At 40.5% G+C, this 10,051-nt stretch overlaps 1 protein-coding gene across 1 annotated transcript; it reads right to left on the bottom strand.

Annotated features, from left to right (window-relative positions):
• LOC109225414 (pentatricopeptide repeat-containing protein At5g50280, chloroplastic) lies at positions 407-3,704 on the bottom strand. Its single transcript, XM_019390059.1, has 2 exons — positions 2,798-3,704; positions 407-2,205 (listed from the first exon to the last, which is right to left on the bottom strand). The coding sequence occupies exons 1-2, from the start codon at positions 3,640-3,642 to the stop codon at positions 903-905; spliced, it is 2,148 nt and encodes a 715-aa protein (XP_019245604.1). The 5' UTR covers positions 3,643-3,704; the 3' UTR covers positions 407-902.

Here is a 10,051-nt window from a genome sequence, read left to right as displayed (position 1 = left end):
CTGCAGTCCTGGTTATGCTAAATATTGGCAAATAATATATGAACCTCAGACCAAACACTGAAAGGCCAGAGGTGAATACGCCCTGGGGAAAAACCTTGTTGCTGCCTCAAAATATAGAAAATGAGTAATCACATCTTCCATTGTGGCCTTTTCTCGTTGTCAAACAACAATAATGTGGACAGGATGCAGTATGGTCCTCCTTGTTACATCTGAGGGACAGAGGCATTTGCCTGATTTGCCTGTAAGTTCCAAATGAGCTATTACCTCATTTTAGGTTCTGAGAATTCTCATGATACCATCCTTTTATTATACTAGGAGCACCTTCATTTCCTAAGGGGACAAGAAATTAAGAAACAGCTTCTGAGGCAGTACTACTACTAACCGGTAACCAATCAGAACAAATGTCTAAATATAGGTGCGGCATCAGATATTTCATCCAATAAGATTGTTATCAATCTAACATGAATATAGACAAATGTAGAGTTTAATCAAGAGAAATACAATTCTTAGAACCAGACATCAGAAAAACAAAGCTGGCCCCAAGAAATGGATAAATCTATTAGAGGAAGCAATCTACAGTAAAAGCATCTAACTAGAAGTCTCTGACAGCAAGATAAATCTATTAGAGGAAGGAATCTACCGTAACAGCATCTACTTAGATGTCTCTGACTGCAAATGATTGGTTACCTTCGGATTCGATTCTCTAGCTAATGTAGAGTGTCACAAGTCTTAAAGCATTTTTCAGTGTTTTCTCTTTTATGCCAAAAAGTTGAACACAACTGTACAAAAGAGCATACTCAATCAGGCTGGATTGGAGATTGACCACCAAAAGAGATAGGAGCATACTAAGCTAACTCATCGAACCTACATACAGTTATGACAAGCCAAAGAATTTTTTGCTATTACTGTCCTCCTTGAAATCTTGATCCTCTTTTTCTATTTTTCCAGAACTCATCCTTCTTTCCCTTTTTCTTCTCTTTCAATAAGCCCATACTGCTTTTAACTATTCCCATTAAAGCACTCTTATCCTTCCTGTTCTTTATGGCAGCTTTTACATCCAGAATTGCCCTGAGCTTCTCATATGATTCAGCATCAGGCACTTGCCGACTTTTCACCATCTGCTTGTGATAATAAAATGCTCTCTTGAAATCCCGCACACGGATGTAGGCATATATCATTGTGGAATAAGTAATAGAATCAGGTTTCAGATTAAGTGCTGACATCTCCTTCACAAGCTGTGGCAACCTTGATTCTTGTCCTCCTCTTGCATATGCATTGATCAGCATGTTGTAAGTCATTACTGTTGGCTGTAACCCAAGCTTCCCAAACTCACAAATAACATCTCTTGCTTCAACATAGCAACCTTGTTTAGCAAATCCATCGAGTAGAATGTTAAATGTCACCCTTGTCCCTTCAATTTTATCTCTGATCATCATTTTCCAAATTTTCTTGAGTGTTTGGGTATCACCAGCACGTCTAAATGCATCGAGCAGAGCAGTATAAGTTTCTATCGAGGGTTTTATTCCCTCCCTTAGCATGTTCTCAAAAGCTGTATAAGCTTTATCATGCCACCCACTGATTGAATAGGCATGGATAAGAGCTGTATAGGAGTAAGAATTCGGTTTTATACCAACCTTTTTCATCCTCAAGAATGCATTTGCAGCCATGTCACTCATTTTCTTCAGTCTTCCATAGGCACTGATCAGGCATGTATACGATTTCACATTTGGCTCCAAACCAGCATTTTCCATTTCTAGTAGCAGCTTCTCAACAACATCAGGCTGCAGTCTCCTACTGTATGCATCCATCAGAATATTGTAAGTAGCCGAGGTAGGTGCGATTTTTTTCCTCTTCATCTCATCAAAGAGACCTTCGGCTTCTTCAATTTGGTTAGCTTTACAGTAAGCATGCATCAGTGTATTATAGACAATGACGTTAGAAGATATTCCCTTTTGCTCCATTTCTGACTGGATAATTAAAGCTTCCTTCTTCAGGCCTTCTTCACAAAAGGATTTAATTAGAGCACCTGCTACTTCCAAGCTCCATTTTACACCTTCTCTGTTCATCTTTTCAAATAACTCCCAAGCTTCCTTGGCGCTATTGCCCCGTTTCCTCATTATTGTAATCATAATGGAAGTTGTCACATGGTCTGGTTGGACAGAATTTGTTTCCATGGACTCAAAAACTTCCCAAGCATCATCATACCTTTAATAAAAGGAGTAAAAGGAAAATAAGTTACTACCACAAAGATGTATTCGAAAAGATGTAATGTCATTGTCTATAATACTCTGATGTAAACACGCCCAAATGGACACTAAAAACTGCAAGACTTTCTTATATACCACGCGTTTGAAAAAAACATATGAAAAGACAACATACACTAGGAGCATTTGCTGTTGTCAGCTCCTTTGAACAACCAATATAAAACTCAAATGAGGTACACCAAAAACAACCTCCAAATAATTGACAGTTGCCCTGAAACGTACTCTAACTCATCATGGCATTACACGCAGTGGCAGAGCTAGGAATTTATACAAGCAATTCAAAGTATGTACTAGCATTTTATGAACCCCTTAGCCACTTCACTAGAATTTTCTTTTATGTCAAGGGGATTCAACATCTTATAAAAAAAAAAAAAAAAAAAAAATTTGCCCTATTTGCACAGCATAATTTTCCAAAATCCCTTTTCTTTAACCTAGCACCACCAGTGATTACATGTATCAAACCATCTGAGTAATAAAAACATCAAAACCAACGAGCTACACAATAAAACAAGTGTAAAAGCTTTCAGTCATACCTTCTACAGCATAAAAGCCCGGAAATGGCTGCGTTATAAACATGAACATCCCTGAACCCCTTTTTCTCAGGCAAGTTTTTAAACAAAACTAATAACTCCTTGCTCATACCAGCTCTCCCAAGTATAGTGAACAGAATCGTATAAGCGCGAGGTGTAACCAATGAAGGCTCATTAAGCCCCATCCACTCGAAAAAATACAAGCAATTAATAGCCAAATCTTCATTTCCTAATAAACCCAGCACCTCTACACACTCTTTTGCCCCAACCCTCCCTTTAAGTTCCCCTAATACCTCCCCTAACGTCACATTTTCGGGTAAACTCCTTGCCTTTTCCAATATTTCACTGACAACACCCTCATTTTTAGGACTTGAGAGTGTGTCGAGAGGTAATTTTGGCATGTCCTCGACCTCGTCCTCGTCATTTTCAGTTGAACTACTGATAGAAGCGAGGTGCCAAGATGTTTTACGGTTCTTTTGAAAAGATAACTTGCCTTCGCGACCTGGGTCTGGGTCGGATTTTAAGTCTGCTGTCCGGGTCTGGAAGAACCGGCGAATCGGGTCATTTTCTAGTTGTTTTAACTGCTCGGTTTCTGAAAGAGTAAATCCTTCTTCTTCTTCTTCTTCTTCAGATTCTTGTTCGTCTTCTTCAAGAAAAGAAAGGAAAAGGGGAGAGGATGTAGAATTAGGAAGGCAAGAGCTGGAGAAAGAAGGGAAAGATGATTGAGAGAATGGTCTAAGGCAGATGGGATTTTTTCTAATTGTCACAGGGTGAGGGAGATAGGAGTAGTGATTGACCTGTAATGTACAGGAAGTAGAAGACGGGATAAAGGAGTGTTTCAGCGCCATGCCAAGCTGAGAGACTCAGCTTCAGTGTGTATTTTTATTATGGAGTATTTAGATAATTACAAATGCACAATTGACTATGAGAATTAATGGTCTTTTGGATCTTTATTTTTTATCAGCTTTTTGGTCAAATTGATAATGGCATTTTTACTTTAGCAGTGGCTATATGAGAAAATGATCAAGATAATGCCTTAAATTTACCGATTGTACTATGTCCATCCTTTAAAATATTACATAATCACAATATATCATTCAAGTATGTAATTTATGAAAAACAAAATTTAGGTAATTTTATGACATTCATTCATAACAAAAATAAGAAAGATAGACAATGAGATAAATTATGCAATTCGCACTTTAGCAAATCGCAAGGTCGCCTAATGAAGATTTTTCTTTCTAGATGCCTCGCCATTTGTTGCAACTAATGCCATTTTCTAGTATTGGTTGCGCTCTTTAGGATCTCAATTGGGAATCTTTCATAATGAATAGAGTATAACACTCTTCTAAGTGTATTAGCATTTTCTTATTTTCGAAGATATGTATGACAAATTGAACGTCAAATGCGACGCTATAGCACATTCATTCTACCTTCTTAATATATTTTTTCAACACAAGCTATAAAATTACTTCTCTCTATAAGGTTCAATGAACTTTTTGCCACATCGCGGGACAAGAACCACACACGTCACCGCAATACAGATATTTCACTGAATCATTCGATCGGTAATACTTTTAAAACTTTTTAAGATGTTTTAAATTTTTTGTTCGAATATGAATACTAGTATTATATGATAGATAATTCACAAGTTATTATATGTTTGGAGAGATTGTATATTTGGATCACCTGTTTTAGTAGATGATTGTAAAGAAGTTGTATTAGTTTTTGGTAAATATCTATCTTTTCATTGTTAAGTATTAATTTGCACCAATTATTTTGAGTTAATGTCCAAAGTTCATAGTTTGTAAACAATTTTTCAAATGCTTGTTTAGGCATATGCATCCAAGGAAGTGAGTGGGGTAAAAATTCTCTCCTAACAAATACTTACTTCACATTGGGGCTGTTCATTTGGACTGGATATCCGAAATCTGAACAGATCCGCTCAATTTCGGATTTCGAATTTCGGATTATGTTTATTAAAATTTCGGATATTCGGCTCGAATTCGGATTGGTATAGTTTTAACCCGATCCCGTAACGACCCAACTGGTCGTTTTGCTTTTAGATCCCCGTCCCCCCTAAATAAGACTTTTCGCGCTTGCCTTAACTAATTTACGACCTGCGGGGATGGTTGGTTCGGGATTTGGAAGAGTTTTAGTTGTAATAGGCACACTTGTTTCCCTAAGATTTTTTTTAAAAGGCTAAGTTTGACTTTGGTCAACATTTTTAGTAAACGGACCCGGACTCGTGTTTTGACGGTCCTGGGGGGTCCGTAGGAAAATATGGAACTTGGGCGTATACCCGGAATCGGATTCCGAGGTCCCTATCCCGAGTAATGAATTTTTGTTAGAAATTGTTAAACTGAAATTTCTAAGGATTTAAAGAATTTAATAATATTTGATCATGATGGTGTCGGGCCCGTATGTAGATTTTGGAGCCCAGTACAAGTCCAATATAATATTTAAGTCTTGTCTGTGAAGTTTGGTGAGAAACGGGATTGATTTGGCAAGATTCGGACGTCCGGTTGTAAAAATAGGAATTTGAGCGTTCTTAAGGATTTCATGCGTTTTGGAGTTGAATTCGTCGTTTTAGATGTTATTTTGGCGATTTGATCGCTCTATCAAGTTTGTACAAGGTTGTTGGACTTGTGTGGGTGTTCGGAGTGGAGCCCCGAGGACTCGGGTGAGTTTCGGGCATGGGTTGGGAGTGAAAAACGCCCCAGTTTTCTGGCATTTCTGTGGGAAGTTGCAGGTCTCGCAAATGCGAGGAATTTGTTCGCAATTGCGACCTCGCATTTGCGAGGAAAACATCGCAATTGCGATGAAGGCAGGAAGTGGGCAGCGTCGCATTTGCGATAATTTCATCGCAATTGCGAACCCTGCAGGGTCCGCATTTGCGACCCCAGGATCGCATTTGCGATGAAAGCAGGAGATGGGCCAGTTCGCAATTGCGAAGATTTTGTCGCAATTGCGAGTCCGCATTTGCGAACCTGATGTCGCAAATGCGACATCAGAGGCCTGAGCACAGCTTTTAGAAACGGGACTTAGGCCATTTATTTCATTTTATCTCTACACTTGGGCAATTTGGAAGCTTTCAAAGAGGGGATTTCAACATAGCATTGTGAGTTTCGGATCGTGCGGCTCCAAATTTGAGGGTTTGAGCACGTTCTTGATATTGGAAGTACGCTTTGGAGCGAGGTGAGTCTCCTTTCTAACCTTGTAAGAGGGAATTGTCCCCATAGGTGAGTTAATTGGTTATGTGCTCCTATATGTGGGGGCTACGTACACACGAGGTGACGAGAGTCCGTGCGTAGCTACTATTATGCTTATGTCCGGGTAGTTTAGGACCCAAAAGCATGATTACTTGTAATAAATGCAACCTTGTTGACAAATTTAAAAGATTCTTAAATCATATCGAAGTGGAAAACGATTTTCTAAAAGAGTTAAATTTCATTTTCTTGACTTGTAAAAAGAGGAATTTACACCTCCTTGAATAATTATTTCCTTGACGAATGTCTTGATTGACTGTTTGAATATGTGATTCTATGTGTACCTGCATCGCATCTATGATTCGCGAACAGGGTGATTGTTTGTTTATATTTGATCACGTCGCATGTATGATTCGCGAGCGGGGTAATAGATGCATCTATGGTTCGCACCATTCGACCCTCTGGCAGTGCACAGTTTAAATATTGTTGGATCGGGTCGTACGTCCTCGACATGATTTGCGCATGCTTGTATTGATTGCCTTGAAATTTATTGAGGTGATATTGTTTCTTCCCGGTTTGAGAATAAACGTATAAATGATGAAAAGGGATTTGGGAATTTCCTATAAAAGAAAGAATTGCTTACTTGCTTCACTTTATTGAATTACAATCATGCTTATATAAATCCTCAATTTGTTACATTATTGATTTATCATTATTGGACCATTAGTAAGTGTCGAAGTCGACCTCTTGTCTCTACTTCTTCGAGATTAGGCGGGATACTTACTGAGTACACGTTGTTTTCGTACTCATGCTACACTTGTTGTGCATTTTTGTTGCACAGGCATATGCATCTCTAGCGGCCTAGTGGGCGTAGCAGCATGGTTGATACGGAGACTTAGGTGAGCTGCACCTCTTAAGACGACCCGCAGCCAGCAGAGTCTCCTTAAGATTTCCATATTTACTTTCTTTCATATTTGTATTCCGGGCGGTTGTTGTATTATATTGTTCCTAGAGATAGTTCATGCACTTGTGGCACCGGGTTCTGGGATGATTATGGGGTATTTTGTATTGACTTCTTGACAGTTATAATTAGTTTGAAATGAGTATCTTTTACTAGTAAAATTGAAGGAAAATCAGAGTTTTCACAATATTTAAATGAGAACTTAATTAAGTATTTATGGTTGGCTTGCCTGACAGAGGTGTCCGGCGCCATCACGACCCTTAGTGGATTTTGGGTCGTGACAACATGGTATTAGAGCACTAGGTTCCCTTAGGTCTCACGAGTCATGAGCAAGTCTAGTAAGAGTCTCGCGGATCGGTACGGAGACGTCTGTACTTATCTTCGGGAGGCTACAAGGCTGTTAGGAGTACTTCCCTTCTTGATTCCTCATCGTGCGGTTTGAATCCTTTGAGGCTTATGTCTTTATTTCCTTCCTATTCAATCTCATGCGACGTGGAGCGCTTGTTATAAATCAGGATTGAGAAATTTTAAAGGTACTAAAGAGATGGTACGGGATGCTTCTCCCGTCGTAGTTGGTTTGACTATTGTCGTCGCCTTGTGGAAGGATATTCTCTCGTTTTGGCTCAGTAGCTGTACTTCTGAGAGCTCTGAGGCTAGGCACAAGTTGCCATGATGCTTATGAACGGTTGTCGCGTAGTATTGATGTGATTGTAGGATGATAGCCTACGTGTCGGGGCAGTGAATGACTTGAAGGGAGGTTTACTCAGTGCATGATTTAGAGATTTGGTATTTTGTTCCCGGCGGGGGAAAGACAATCGGTCTAAGAATGTTGAGATTTGGGTTGATGGAATAACGAGGCTTGGTATTTGCAAGCGTGGTGGAATTTTCGTCTGTGATGAGGTGTCGTTGTCCTTGTTGAATGTACTAAGTCCGCCGATGTTAAGACCTTCTACAATTCACTTTGGGGCAGGACGTTGTGAGATAGTATTGGAGAAGCGGTTGTTAGAGATCGCGGGGTGCGGTGGTTCAGGATTGAATGTATATTCCTAATGCCGACGGCTCGAGAAAGATGATCTTCGGAAGGGTTTAAAGGTTAGTAGCGGTCCGTTGGTTCCAGTGTTGCCGAGATAGATTTTGATCTAAGGCATCAGCTGAGCAGCAAAGGATGAGGAAGGACGTGTGGGAAGTGTCATGCGGTGGTTAAACTTTTAGAAGGCCAGGTGTAAGAAGCGGAAGTAGAATAGTTGCTTAAAGAAGAGGGTTTGGCCAAAGTGGGAGAGTGGCAGAGCAGCACGTGGATTCAGTGGCAGGATAACTACACCCTTGAGGAAAGTTTGAAGTGATTTGGCAATTTTTTTGTGGACGGTGATTGGGTCTACGAGCTTAATTTGAAATATTGGCTAGCATAACGGCGGGAGATTTGATATGACGGAAAGGAGCTACCTGATATGAAGAAGGATACAACATAGCTTTGAATTGGAAGATATTGTCGCACATTTAGTTAATGTCCACGAGGAGTGAATGGACTTGTGCAGCACGGGCTCAGGATGGGTCACTGATGTCGTAGTGATGGTGCCTCGTGCAGCGGCGCTGAAAGATGTCGGCGCGTAATCTCCACAGATGGGTTATCTCCTATGAGCAGATAAGCGGCCGCGTGATTGGCGAAGCTTCTGCGAAGAATCCTACTAGCTATCTGGTAAGGAGGTCTAATATGTGAATGTTGCTAGAGATTCAGAGTGTTCATGAAATGCTAAAGAAAGGATTTTGCGGAATTTGACAGTTTGATTGAGCAAGGTCATGTCAATAAGAGATAAAGAATCTTGGTAGGCTCTGGAGTGGTGTAATAGTGGCTCCAAGCTAAGTGGGAGAGTCCCACCGCCTACGGTGGATTGCATGGTCGTTTATTTATGAGATTTCCGGTTATTAGCATATTGATGGGCTATTTCAGCTAAGGGAAAGGAACATAAGAGGTAATTTCAGCAAAGGAATTGTTAAGGGTGTGCTAGGGCCGGCCTTATTGGCTCATGTTCAGATTTGGGGAAGGATTCAGGAGTTATGCCTTGTATGGATGCAGGTTTCAAGGAAAGTGATTCGGCCGGGTGCTTCTTCGAGAGGGTATTCATGTGCTAGAAGATTGATGGAGTTGATTATATTCGGGACCAAGTCAGATTGGGTGGCTCTCAACAACGATCCTAGTGGATTCAAAAGTTAAAGTGTGGTGCTTAGTGATTTCGAGTCTATAAGTGTGGTTAGGGATCGAGCCTTTGTAGAAGATTATGATAAGGGGATCGGAGTGTTCTATGATATTTTCGTCTTGCAATGTAGCATTGGGAGGAAAATGAGGAAAGGACTTCGGATAAGTAGAGGAATTACCAGAATGGGTGTGTCAGTTGAAGATGCGAATGTGCGCGCAAGGAGGGTATGAAACGGTTCATGGGCTTGGAGACAATGTGGTCTCAAGGAATGGAGACGCTCAAGATGAGTGCGGATTTAGGTTGGTGATGTAAGGAATGGAGCTATTATTACCTCTAAGGCAAGTTAAGGATGAATTAGAAGAAATTTAATTGGTTGGCCATGGTTGAATTGGCATGATGGTGGCGGTGATCAGTTCCTTCAGCGTGATTAAGTTATGTAGGTGATTTGTGGCGATACGTGTGAGGCTTGTCGGCCGCCATAATTGATTTATTCGGAAGTATCCTAGTGTTATGGCCGGTTATGTGTAGGCGGATCCCGAAAGGACTATGGTGGCTTAGACCACTACTCGAAGATTTGCATGTTCTATGATTATGAGAGTTCACTTGTGTATTGCTGTGGTTCTCCTGAAATGAGTTAAGTGAAAAGTTTCTATTTGATGAAGTATTAGTCCATTAGTGGTTCCGGAGTTATGATAAAAATCGTGTTCTATCGCACGGCTTGTTAGGTGCAGTGAACGGTATGAAATTTGAAGGTGAGGATCAAGGTTGCGGTTCGGTGTTTGACGAGGATGTCACGAGCTCGGATGAGCATGAAAGGGGTTTGAATGATTAGAGTAAGCTGGCATTGTCTTCAGCGTCACCTGGGATAAGTGTTTTGTGAAAGAGGCTTTGC

The sequence above is a fragment of the Nicotiana attenuata genome, chromosome 5, assembly GCF_001879085.1.
Source record: "Nicotiana attenuata strain UT chromosome 5, NIATTr2, whole genome shotgun sequence".
Taxonomy (NCBI): Eukaryota; Viridiplantae; Streptophyta; class Magnoliopsida; order Solanales; family Solanaceae; genus Nicotiana; species Nicotiana attenuata.
This window is presented reverse-complemented; position numbering and strand designations above follow the sequence as displayed.